At 40.9% G+C, this 14,012-nt stretch overlaps 1 protein-coding gene across 5 annotated transcripts in view; it reads left to right on the top strand.

The window, feature by feature from the left end:
- Window positions 1-14,012, top strand: part of LOC105006325 (transient receptor potential cation channel subfamily M member 4) — a 112,749-nt gene that overhangs the window by 65,242 nt on the left and 33,495 nt on the right. For all 5 annotated transcript variants that reach the window (XM_020044418.3, XM_020044419.3, XM_020044420.3 and 2 more), the window contains 3 exons: window positions 388-500; window positions 11,216-11,317; window positions 11,397-11,676. In XM_020044418.3, coding sequence (XP_019899977.2) covers window positions 388-500; window positions 11,216-11,317; window positions 11,397-11,676 — 495 coding nt within the window. The remainder of the gene's footprint in view (window positions 1-387; window positions 501-11,215; window positions 11,318-11,396; window positions 11,677-14,012) is intronic.

Here is a 14,012-nt window from a genome sequence, read left to right as displayed (position 1 = left end):
GATGTCACCCAGTGGGATATACCCAAATGGACAGTAAAGCTCACTCTGAAAAACAGACAGTGGTAGAGAACAGTTCCAAGAGAACAGCTTATTTTTTATAGACCTTCAGATCAGTAGCTGTAATGATTGGAGGATCAGTGAGAGTAATAATATGACTTTGAAGGTAGGCCACTTCACAGCACAGCTTTGAAACATTATTTTGGAATACAACAAAAACTCGTATAGTAAATAATAATGCATCTGGCAAAATCATTGTAATGCTTATGTTTCATCACAACTGGGAAATAAGGCCTTGGCCTTTACATTTCTATAGTGTATGAGGTAGAACATGAAAAGTGGTTAATAGTTCAAAAAGACTAATTCTGCTCCTACCCTGTCCTCTGGAAGTCTCTGCTGTCTCAGATCTGGTGGGGAGCCATGGAGAGAAGCACAGATGTTTGGAAACTGGTCCTTGCATTCTTCCTACCCCCCCTCATCTACACAAAACTCATTAGCTTCAGGTAAGTAGCTACCGGTCTGTCTGTTACTTTCTGTCTGTTTATCACAATCCCTTAAAGCAGTGTTTCCCAATCCTAGTCCTGGGGACCCAAAGGGGTGCATATGTTTGCCCTAGCCCTCACAGACCTGATTTAAATGTTGCCCTACTTGCACATTTGTTAGACTTAACTAACCCATTATCAAGTCTTTAATTTGAGTCAGGTGTTGGAGTGCTAGGGCAAAAACTAAAAACTTTCACCCCTTTGGGTCCCTAGGACCAGGATTGGGAAACACTGCGGTAAAGAAACTGCAGTGAGAATTCACACTATTAACCCAATCTAAAAAAAATCTTTCTGTAACAGACTGGTTGGAAAAGGGTGATAGCCAGCTGACTTGTTGTCAGTCTAAAGAGGGATGGCTTAAAGGCATGACAATTGTAGTTGTTACTGACCTTAGCCATAGAGGAAGACATCAAGGACACCTTGTAAAGTCCCGGAGCGGTACTAAAGGCAGAACATTTCTGAAAGAACCAACTATTAAGCAAGCATTTTTTAGCTTCTTCTGCTGCCTTTTTCCGCATGCTGTTATGTTACAGCCTTATTCTTAAATTGATTCAATTAATCAGTCTACACACAATACCCCATAATCTACACACATTAAGCCATAATTTCCTAACAAAAACTTTTGTTTTATTTTGCATTTACATAAGTATTCAGACCCCATCAGTCTGCTTTGTTTAAGCACCTTTGGCAGCAATTACAATAAGGCTAGCAGTGTGTTCTTGGTTATGTCACTTCAAGCTTGACACACCTGTATTTGGGTGGTTTCCACCATTCTTCTCTGTGGATCATCTCAAACTCTGTCAGGTTGGATGTGGTATGTAGCTGCACAGCCTCTTCAGAGATATTCTGTCTTGTTCAAGTCCGAGCTCTGATTTGTTCCAAAGCCACTCCTTCATTGTCTTGAGAGTTTACTTAGAGTTGTTGTCCTGATGGAAGGTGAACCATCGCCCCAGTGCTCTGGAGCACTCTGGAGCGCTCTGGAGCAGGTTTTCATCAAGGACCTGTCTGTACCTTGCTCTGTTCATCTTTCCCTCAATCCTGACTAGTCTCCCTGTCCCTGCAACTGAAAAACTTCCTCACACCATTATGCTGCCACCAGGTTATGAGCGATGAATGCTTTCCTCTGAACCTGATGCTTGGTGTTCAGGCCAAAGAGTTCAGTCTTGGGTTCATCAGACCAGAGCATTAAGTGCCCTTGGGTAAACTCCAAATGGGCTGTCATGTGCCTTTTAATAAGGAGTGGCTTCTGTCTGGCCACTCTACCATCAAGGCCTGATTGAGGGAGTGCTGCAGAGATTGTTGCTCTTCAGGAATGTTCTCCCATTTCCACACAGGAACTCTGGAGCTCTGTTAAGACTGGTCATCAGATTCTTTATCACCTCCCTGACCAAGGTTCTTCCGTAATTGCTCTGTCTGGGCAGTCGGCTCTAAGAAGAGTGTTGGTGGTTCCAAACCTCTTCAATAGAAGAATGTTGGAGGTCAATGCATTCTTGGGAACCTTCAACGCTGCTGAATTTCTTAGGGAGCATTTGTCTGTGCCTCAACACAATCTTGTCTCTGAGCTTGATGGATATTGTTTGGCCTCATGGCTTGGTTTTTGCTCTGACATGCACTGTCAACAGTGGGACTTTGTGCCTTTCCAAAGCGAGTCCAATCATTTGCATTTCAATCAAGTTATAGAAACAGCTCAAGGCTGTAACATTGCAAATCGGGGTAAAAGTGAAGGGGTGTGAGCACTTTTCAAATGCACTGTATCGCGTTGGGTGATATTGTGGAAAGTAAATCTAAATTTGATCTTACTTGTCAGATGAGTTACCGCAATGAGTAAAAATCCCTGGCCAGTACAAGCAGACAAAGGCTCTAAATTGTTCTGCTCTAAACTGCAGAAAGAACTCCAAACTCCCAGCAAGCAACACCCCAGTGGCCCACCTGCCTGCTAGCTTTCTGCCGCTGTCGATTGTTTTAATAGCGCGCGTTGCAGTCGGCCCACCGGTGGGCCTCTTTCATGACAATGCTTTCCAACAATACCCTGATCAGCGGCTCACCAGCGGCCCGGCGGCGGCCGAAAATTTGAATATTACTTAAGACCAGTACAAAAAAAAGATTTTTAGAAATGTTGGCCAACTGAAAAGTATGAGCATGTACAGCACTCGATACTTAGTTGGGACTCCTTTTGCCTGAATTACTGCAGCAATGCGGAGTGGCATGTAGTCGATCAGTCTGTGGCACTGCTCAGGTGTTATGAGAGCCCAGGTTGCTCTGATAGTGGCCTTCAGCTCTTCTGCATTGTTGGGTCTTCCTCCAGACTCTGGGACCTTGATTTCCAAAGGAAATGCAAAATGTACTTTCATCAGAGAACATAACTTTGGACCACTCAGCAGCAGTCCAGTCCTTTTTGTCTTTAGCCCAGGCGACATGCTTCTGACGCTGTGTCTTGTTCAAGAGTGGCTTGACACAAGGAATGCGACAGCTGAAACCCATGTCGTGGTGGTTCTTGAAGCACTGACTCCAGCTGCACTCCACTCTTTGTGAATCTCCCCCGCATTTTTTAATGGGTTTTGTTTCACAATCCTCTCCAGGGTGCGGTTATCCCTATTGCTTGTACACTTTTTTTCTACCACATCTTTTCCTTCCCTTCGCCTCTCTATTAATGTGCTTGGACACAGAGCTCTGTGAACAGCCAGCCTCTTTAGCAATGACCTTTTGTGTCTTCCCCATGATTGTGTAGCCTACAAAACTAGACTGAGAGACCATTTAAAGGCCATTCCAGGTGTTTTGAGTTAATTAGCTGATTAGAGTGTGGCACCAGGTGTCTTCAATATTGAACCTATTCACAATATTCAAATTTTCTGAGATACTGAATTTGGGGTTTTCATTAGTTGTCAGTTACAATCATCGAAATTAAAAGATATAAACTGAGGATATCATTCATATTCAGGGCAGGTCCCTTGTACTGCCGCAACGTCTTTTCCCACCTGCACAGTCAGTTGCCCCTTTCTGGTACCAGGGGACCTGGTTCTGGACAGCCTCTTCAGTGGCATCCCGGTTGGAAGGATTCTTCCTTATGGCTCCTGTAATACAGTAATCAGATATTGTACTTCAATGGTCTGACACAATTTTGAGAATTGCATGACATTCAAGACAAATGAAATGTTTCATGAAGACAACATGCTAGCGTGACTATAGTCTTGTTTTTACCTGATTGTAGAGCCAGCTGTGTCCTCAGCTTGATATTCTCTTCAGTCAGACGTTTATCAGAAGCTAAAAAGCACAGTGAAATGTCAATAGCGTAATAGTGAAATAAATAAAATGGCCATATACATGTAATTTCAGAAAGGCTGTACAGTATTGCATTTTAGTGAAGGGCACACGTTCAGACAAATCCAGTTTCATGAAGACAAGATGCTAGCGTAACCACAGTCTTGTTTTTACCTGATTGTAGAGCCAGCTGCGCCCTCAGCTCGACCTTCTCTTCTGTCAGCCGCTTGATCTTCTCCAAATGTTCTGAAAGTAAAGACAGACAGTTAATTATTCAGTCCTAAATATCTGGTTATTTTACCACCAGAACTGAAATCGCAGTGTCCGCTAAAATGTTCATTCTTACCTTCATGTGCAGAGCTAAAACTTCCCCATATCTCTGCCTTCTTGCCCTTAAAAATAAATTGAAATTGACAAATAAAATTCAAAGCAAGATGCTTTAATAACAAGTTAAACATCTGGGTTAAGTGAATGAACCCACACTTACCTATGTAGCAATCCTCTACATGGTGGCGTGGAGTACCTCTCTGGGGCCTTGGAGTACTGTGCTTGCTCCATCCTAAAAATAAACATAAGTTGGTGAGCAGGTAAATATGGTGAAACCAAGTAAACATTGCAGCAATTACGAGATCAAGATGTAATTCATATACCTCCAGGGCTGCAATCCACAATCCTCCCTGGTGTCTTCAGGTGGTGAACAAGTTCTGGCAAACTGGTCGTGGCTGAAGGACTTCCTGCTGGTGATGCTGTGTGGTGGCCAGTAGTCCCCCTTTGAGCCACAGCGGTGGAACTTCTGCCACACAGTCATCCTCCTCCAGGAACAAAACTACAGAAAACGTAATCACCTGAAAGCAATGTTTAGAAAAGAGGTTTACAAAAACGGCAGCATAAGGCTAGATAAGAACAATATGGATACACAAAGACACCTCAGTAACAGAAAAGTGCAGGTTTAGCTAGTCTAGCTAAATTTACTCCCAAGACAGTAACGTTATCGTTACACAAAGAAACACGTATTATGACATTCTAACTTGATACACTAAGAAACAGGATTTAGACAAGTTAGCTAACAATGTTACCATCCCTGTTCAACTGTTAATATGTGAAGAAGCACAAAACATTAGAACTTGAGGATAAACGAAGAAACAAAAAATTGTAACCAACCAATCTCGTGGACACAATTAAGAAACAAGGGTTACTGTAGGGATATCATCTCAGGCCAACGCAGTTATTTTCAAACTCCTCATACAGAAAATAAATGTATTTTAAATATATTTTTGAATACATTTGGAAAATATATTTCCGAACACATTTGGAAAATATATTCCTGGATACATTTGGTAAATAAATGTCAAAATATTAGAAATTGGCCACTTAAATATATTTATAAAAACTTTATTTAATGCATTTTTAAAATGCATATTGGCATATGCACACTGTGTTTCAAACCTGCAACCTTACATTCCACAGTCAGGCACTCTAACCACTACTCCAAATGGGATTGTATCCTTGGAAGAGGCAAGTAGTGGTATTACCAAGTTTACCTTAGTATGCTAGACTATATTTGTGACTAAGATTAAATGTATTTTGGTAATGTACAGATCTATAAAATGTGTTTCAACACCTAAATGTGATATATACGTCGAAAATGCATTTTAATATGGGCTTCAAAATTCATTTTGTAATGTATTTTCTATAATACATTACAATTGTAATGAAAGCATTGTTGACGGTGAAATACATTTGGACAAAACTGAAATGTATTTATACATTTTCAAATACATTTCGGAATAATAGCTGAAATGTATTTTAAATATAGTTAAATGTATTCGACATATATTCAGCATACATTCTACATACATTTTGTATTGCAAAAATATATTTAAAATACATTTCTTTTCTGTATGGGTCGGGAGTTCATCAAATTGTAGTAAAACAGTGTCATAATCCACATGTTGTATTGTCCAATTCAGATTATATAGCTTATACCGTACACACTTTGAACAAGAATTGTTCCTGTTCCTGAAAGAAAGAATCAAGTCACTAAAATGATCCTACTAGTTTTCACGGTACTACAGCGTAGGATTCCTGGCTTTCAAAATGGCGATTGTCTTGCCTTACGTGCAATTTACATTCGCTATAGCGCCATCTACGGACACGGCGGTATTTACACACAGTAAAGAACTGTCCCCCATGAAGCATTAAAGTCGAGGCTATAGGCAAGTAGTTGAACCAGTACCATGCAGTGAAAAATTGCCATTAGTTTGGGAAAATATTATGGTAAGCAATGGCGAGAGACGGCTGTCTCTCGCCAAAGGTCCTTTGGTCACAAAGGTCCTTTACACAAGCAATTGTGCAAAAGTCACATAAAAGTCTATTTTATTTATAAACTACCAATGTTGACGCAATCTGTACACTACATTTAAAAATATTAAAATAAAGTTAATACAAATAATCAGTACAAGAATAAAAGGGGTACAATAGCAGATAGAACAAATCACAGCACACGCCCTCTCTTCGGCGGCTAGCCGCCAGCGTAACGCAGTCTGGCCTCAGGTAGATAGCCACCTGAGAAGCAAATTAGCTTATGGAAATTGAGATCAGGAGAAAAGCGGCAAAAGCTGGTGGCCTGCTGGCTGTAGGACATTATAGCCTCCTGCGACCTGCCAGCAGTTGTTCACTGGGCTGTTTATCCGAACAAAATTGACCAGTTAGTATTCCTCCCGATATAGAAAATATAAACATTTGAAAGGTATATTTGGGTTGTATTTTAATATCCATGGAAAAAAAGTAAAGCTAAAAACTGTGTTTTTTTCTGCATGTGTGCATTTTAATGTATGGTATCTGTAAATGTATTTGGATCATATGTATTGTAGTAGTTTCAAATATAGAATTAGGGCTCCTCAGGTAGGACGAACCTTATTGTTATTGTCAGTATTCTTCTTCCTTTTTTTCTTCTTGAAACTGCTGAATAACTCAAAGTCCCTGGTAGAAAATGCTGTAACTTTGCACACTAAAAATATAGACCACAAGTATGAAGCCAAATTGCGCTCAAATGTATTGACTTTATGTAAAGAAAAACGTACCTGAAATATTTCATAGTATGAAAAAATGAAATTCAATCGTAGGAAAAAAAATCATTCAAGCATGGAAAAAGTGTATGCTAAATGGATTTTCACGTCCGATCTTAAAATGTCATTGTTCAAACACGTTTTTTCCATGTTCTCTTCTTCTTACGATTACAATTTCTTCTCACCTTCGTTTGAATCATGTTTTCTCAAAACCAGGTTTTGAACCTCTATTGGCGTGGAGGCGGGGCTTTATCTGGGCATTGAATTAGCACACCTGTGGAATCTGTGCATTAACAATTACAATGTGAATGTACGTTTCATTGTAAGTGGATGTGCCTAGATAATGAGAACAACAGAAACCTCTGTTTAGATTATCTCTCTGTAGGTTGCGCTCTGATAACCCCAGGAATGTTCACATTGACCATTTGGCATGGGTGAAACCAAATTTTTGCTAGGTAGACACACCCTTCAATGTATATATCAGCTTGCAACCAACATTACAGTGAGAGGAGATTGAGTGAGATAAGATTGAGGTTGTGTAAGGAAGACCAGGTCCGTAACCTTATGAACAAGACTTTCTAATGCTGCAATAAATAATTGAATTACTCTCTCTTTTGACAAATGGGTATGCGATAATTATTACAATCATGCTTCAGACCATTACAAGATGAAAATCATAGCCTTTCCATGCACTGTTTTCCTAATGCAATCTGTGGAGAGAAGTTTAAGAATTGTATAAGCTAGGCTATATGTGTACATTTAAACAAAATAAGTTATTCACAGGTTGCATCGATGTCACTGTTGCCATGGTCACAGACACATATATTGATGAAAGTTTAACGTGTTCTGGATGTACAATGTGCCCCAACATAATCTCCCCCCAGATTAAAGGTGACCAGGGTGACAGGAGCATATAAAACACGGCAAACTCACGGCTCGTCAGGCCTATCAGTGCAGTCTAATGTGTGTGATATGGTTTATTTAACTAATTAATAACTATCGATGTTCATTTAATATACACTCACCTAAAGGTTTATTAGGAACACCATACTAATACTGTGTTTGACCCCCTTTCACCTTCAGAACTGACTTAATTCTAAGTGGCATTGATTCAACAAGGTGCTGAAAGCATTCTTTAGAAATGTTGGCCCATATTGATAGGATAGCATCTTGCAGTTGATGGAGATTTGTGGGATGCACATCCAGGGCACGAAGCTCCCGTTCCACCACATCCAAAAGATGCTCTCTTGGGTTGAGATCTGGTGACTGTGGGGGCCATTTCAGTACAGTGAACTTATTGTCATGTTCAAGAAACCAATTTGAAATGATTCGAGCTTTGTGACATGGTGCATTATCCTGCTGGAAGTAGCCATCAGAGGATGGGTACATGGTGTTCATAAATGGATGGACATGGTCAGAAACAATGCTCAGGTAGGCCGTGGCATTTAAACAATGCCCAATTGGCACTAAGGGGCCTAAAGTGTGCCAAGAAAACATCCTCCACACCATTACTCCACCACCACCAGCCTGCACAGTGGTAACAAGGCATGATGGATCCATGTTCTCATTCTGTTTACGCCAAATTCTGACTCTACCATCTGAATGTCTCAACAGAAATCGAGACACATCAGACCAGGCAACATTCTTCCAGTCTTCAACTGTCCAATTTTGGTGGTCCAATCTTTTTCCTATTTGTAGTGGAGATGAGTGGTCCGGGGTCTGGTACCTGGGGTCTTCTGCCGTTGTAGCCCATCCGCCTCAAGGTTGTGCGTGTTGTGGCTTCACAAATGCTTTGCTGCATACCTTGGTTGTAACGAGTGGTTATTTCAGTCAAAGTTGCTCTTCTATCAGCTTGAATCAGTCGGCCCATTCTCCTCTGACCTCTAGCATCAACAAGGCATTTTCGCCCACAGGACTGCCGCATACTGGATGTTTTTCCCTTTTCACACCATTCTTTGTAAACCCTAGAAATGGTTGTGCGTGAAAATCCCAGTAACTGAGCAGATTGTGAAATACTCAGACCGGCCCGTCTGGCACCAACAATCATGCCACACTCAAAATTGCTTAAATCACCTTCTTTCCCATTCTGACATTCAGTTTGGAGTTCAGGAGATTGTCTTGACCAGGACCACACCCCTAAATGCATTGAAGCAACTGCCATGTGATTGGTTGATTAGATAATTGCATTAATGAGAAATTTAACAGATGTTCCTAATAATCCTTTAGGTGAGTGTACAGTTGTTCTTAATGTAAAAAATGGTTCGTTATTGGGGTGGCAAAAAAACTAAATACAAACGTGGTAAAAGTTTGTACTGGATTTTTTTTGCTGTGATGGTTTCCAAACCATTAGGCTTATAACAAATGGTAATTAGCCCCTGTCTAACTTCAGTCACTTGAACACGTTAAACTTTCATCAATATCTGTGTCTGTGACCATGGCAACAGTGACTTCGATGCAACCTGGAAATAACAGTTTATTATTCTGTTTAAATGTTTAAATGGACACATTTAGCCTTGTTTATACAATTCTTAAAATTCTCTCCAAAGGGTAAGCAGTGCATGGAACGGCTATGATTGTCTCCTTACAATGGTGTGATTCATGGCTAATCGGGTGCGAGTATTCAATGCCCAGATTAAGCCCCGCCTCCATGCCTATAGAGGCTCAAAACATGGTTTTGAGAAAACATGACTCAAACGAAGGTGGGAAGAAATTGTAATCGTATGAAGAGAACGTGGAAAAAACAAATTATTTTGTAGGTGGTGGCCACAGACAATTGCTCTCTCCTTATCCTTCTTGACTGATTCTTCTCTAGTTTTGCATTTTTGGTAGTGTCCTTGTCACTATTGGTAGCATCAGGCGGTACCTGCAGCCCATTCAGGTTGCAAAAATTGCCCAGCTCATCCAGGATGACACATCCATACGTGCTGTCGCAAGAAGGTTTGCTGTGTCTCCCAGCACAGCTTCAAGAGCATATAGGAGATACCAGGAGATGGGCTTTTACACCAGGAGAGCTGGACAGAGCCGTAAAAGGGCATCAACCCATCAGCAGGACTGGTATGTGCCATTTTGTGCGAGGAGGTATAGGAGGAGCATTCCCAGAGCCCTCCAAAATTACCTCCAGCGGGCTACTTCTGTGCATGTTTCTGACCAAACTGTCAGAAACAGACTCCATAAGGGTGGCATGAGGGCCCATTGTCCTCTAGTGGGACCTGGGCTCACAGCCCAGATTAGCATTCACCAGAGAACACCAGAATTTGCCTTGTTCGTTTCACAGATGAGAGCAGGTTCACACTGAGCACATGTGACAAACTTGACAGAGTCTGGAGATACCGTGGTGAACGTTATGCTGCCGGCAACATCATCCAGCATGATTGATTTGGCGGTTGGTCAGTGACGGTCTGGAGAGGCATATCCTTGGAGGATTGCACAGACTTCCGCATGCTAGCCAACAGTACCCTGAATGCTGTTTGGTATTGGGAGGAAATCCTCAGACCCATCATCAGAACTTACTGGTGCAGTGGGCCCTGGCTTCCTCCTGGTGCGGAACAATGCCCAGCATCATGTGGCCAGAGTATGTAGGCATGCCCAGACCTTGTCAGGAGTGCATACAGGCCATACACACTAGTGAGTCACATTATGAGTTGCTGTGATGAACACAAGTTGGAACAGCCTGTGATTAAAATTTTACTTTGGCTCTCGATGTGAGTTTGAATCCAGCCTTCAATCGATTGGTGATTTTGGTTTCCATTGACCGTTATTATGTCATTTTGTTTTCAAGGAATTACACACTGTACAGTAAAGATATTGATCTCTAATATATTTAGTTCATCGAGACCAGATGTGTCATTTAAGTGTTATTTAAGTGGTCTCTTCTTTTTTTTGAGCAGTGTATTTTCTATTGAATATTGGGTTTAAGTGATTTGCACATCAATGCATTCTGTTTTTCTGTAAATTTTACACAGCGTCCCAACTTTTTGGGAAATGGGGTTGTACATTGTTGTTATCTCTATTGGAGGAAGTACATGTGTAAATACTGTTATCTAAATACTGTTCTCGAAACGTAACTCTTTTTGCACCCATATCTTTATTCACATTACTTTATTAGTATTTAACCGTTATTTACATTTCTGACTCTATTTGTATTGTTTTTGCATCATTGTGATGGCACTGGCGATTAAGCATTCATGTTGAATTGTTAATACCTTCTGTATCCTATTTATTTTACAAATTAATCTTAAAGTACTGTATTATTATGCTCACAAGTTCAATTAGCTATCCACAGAGAACAGCCTTACTGACTGAACCTCAGTTATTTACATTTCTCTCTCTCTCTCTCGCTCTCTCTCTCAGGGAACGTGAAGACGAGGGGAAGTCGCATGTGCATCATGGTCGAGACACAGACAGTCTGGATGGAGATGCCACTCTATTCTCTTTCTCTGACGTCAATCAAACGTAAACACACATACAGTCACAAACATGCATGAATGCATGCATGCACATAAAGTAATTATTCTTATTCTGATCGTCCCAGGCCAGAGCAGGATGAGGAATATGCTGCTCTAAAGGACAGTCAGAAAGAAGCCCCTTCCTTCCATCCAAAGAGGTCCTTTATACTGATGCGCTGGAGGGAGTTCTGGTTTGCACCCATCACCTCTTTCTTAGGGAATGTGTTGATGTACTTCCTGTTCTTAAGCCTGTTTGCCTACATCCTATTGTTGGACTTCAAACCCCCGCCCCCTCATGGCCCATCAACTTTGGAGTCTATTCTCTACTTTTGGGTCTTCACTCTGGTCTGTGAAGAGTTTCGACAGGTAGGACCCATTTGCATGCTAACAACACCTAGGTCCTAATATCTATTTAAAGATGGTTTTAAAATAACTAGCCTGGAGAGTTATAGAACTTGTTTCCTTCTTCAAATTACTATCATAATACAAAACTATCTCACCTCCAAAATGTATTAAAAAAACTGCAAATATAGATTCTTACACATTTAGAGGTATGAACATATTTACAATTCCCTGTAACATTAATGGCACTGTAGATAAGGAAGAACAGGCTGAATAATTAAGTTCCTGAGCTACAGTAAATTATATGCCAAAACAGTTGTTATATTATTTTACAGTGAGGGAAGAAAGTATCTGATCCCCTGCTGATTTTGTACGTTTGCCCACTGACAAAGAAATTATCAGTCTATAATTTTAATGTTTTGTTGAACAGTGTGAGACAGAAGAACAACAAAAAATTCCAGAAGAAATGTCAAAAGTTATAAATTAATTGGCATTTTAATGAGTGAAATAGGTATTTGACCCCTCTGCGAAACATTACTTAGTAATTGGTGGCAAAACCCTTGTTGGCAATCACAGAGGTCAGAGGTTTCTTGTAGTTGGCCACCAGGTTTTCCCACATCTCAGGAGGGATTTTGTCTCCCTCTTCTTTGCAGATCTTCTCCAAGTCATTAAGGTTTTGAGGCTGACGTTTGGCAACTCGAATCTTCAGCTCCCTCCACAGATTTTCTATGGGATTAAGGTCTTGAGACTGGCTAGGCCACTCCAGGACCTTAATGCGCTTCTTCTTGAGCCCCTGCCTTGGCTCTGTGTTTTGGGTCATTGTCATGCTGGAATACCCATCCACGACCCATTTTCAATGCCCTGGCTGAGGGAAAGAGGTTCCTACCCAAGATTTGACAGTACATGGCCCCGTCCATTGTCCCTTTGGTGCGGTGAAGTTGTTCTGTCCCCTTAACAGAAAAAAACCCCCAAAGCATAATGTTTCCACCTCCATGTTTGACGGTGGGGATGGTGTTCTTGGGGTAATAGGCAGCATTTCTCTTCCTACAAACACGGCGAGTTGAGTTAATGCCAAAGAGCTCGATTTTGGTCTCATCTGACCACAACACTTTCACCCAGTTCTCCTCTGAATCATTCAGATGTTCATTGGCAAACTTCAGACGGGGCTGTACATGTGCTTTCGTGAGCAGGGGGACCTTGCAGGCACTGCAGGATTTAAGTCCTTCACGGTGTAGTGTGTTACCAATTGTTTTCTTGGTGACTATGGTCCCAGCTGCCTTGAGATCATTGACAAGATCCTCCCATGTAGTTCTGGGCTGATTCCTCACCGTTCTTGCATGGAGCCCCAAACCAAGGGAGATTGACAGTTGTTTTGTGTTTCTTCCATTTGCGAATAATCGCACAAACTGTTGTCACCTTCTCACCAAGCTGCTTGGCGATGGTCTTGTAGCCCATTCCAGCCTTGTGTAGGTCTACAATCTTGTCCCTGACATCCTTGGACAGCTCTTTGGTGGAGAGTTTGGAATTTGATTGATTGATTGCTTCTGTGGACAGGTGTCTTTTTTACAGGTAACAAGCCGTGATTTGGAACACTCTCTTTAAGAGTGTGCTCATAATCTCAGCTCATCACCTGTATAAAAGACACCTGGGAGCCAGAAATCTTTCTGATTGAGAGGGGATCAAATACTTTTTTCACTCATTAAAATGTAAATAAATGTATAACATTTTTGACATGCGTTTTTCTGGATTTATTTGTTGTTATTCTGTCTCTCACTGTTCAAATAAACCTACCATTAAAATTATAGACTGATCATTTCTTTGTCAGTGGGCAAATGTACAAAATCAGCAGGGGACTTTTTTCCCTCACTGTATACAAATTCTAAGAAAAAGTGAAGAACGAAATAATCAGGAGAACAGGCTGGCTGTTGCACAAAAATAATTCCAGTTATTTTTAAATTGTGCACTATTATTTAATTAAATAATGCTTTCTGAAATTTTCCATAATTAAGTATTTTAAGAAGTTCTTCAGTCAACTCTGATTAAGTAAACTTACTTAATCCTAAAATATCTCCAGTTTAATGTCACGGTGTAGGTGAAAAAGCCGAAGGCAGATGCAGGAACAAAAAGTTTGTTTATTTGCCAAGGAGTAAATATAGTGGAATTACCACCAACACAAGGATAGTTAACAGACTCTCCTAACAAAGCAGACAAAATAAGATGGTACTAGGAATGGGGGCCTAAGGCCTAAATTAGATACTGTCCTTCAACAGGTGCACAGCGCTAGATGTGGCTAGAAATAAACAAACACATTTGCACATAGAGGAGACCAAGTGACAACACACTAACAGCTTACTAACAGC

The sequence above is a fragment of the Esox lucius genome, chromosome 11 (genome assembly GCF_011004845.1).
Source record: "Esox lucius isolate fEsoLuc1 chromosome 11, fEsoLuc1.pri, whole genome shotgun sequence".
NCBI classification, from domain to species: Eukaryota; Metazoa; Chordata; class Actinopteri; order Esociformes; family Esocidae; genus Esox; species Esox lucius.
Note: the sequence above shows the minus strand (reverse complement) of the source record. Positions and strands in the feature narration are given on the sequence as shown.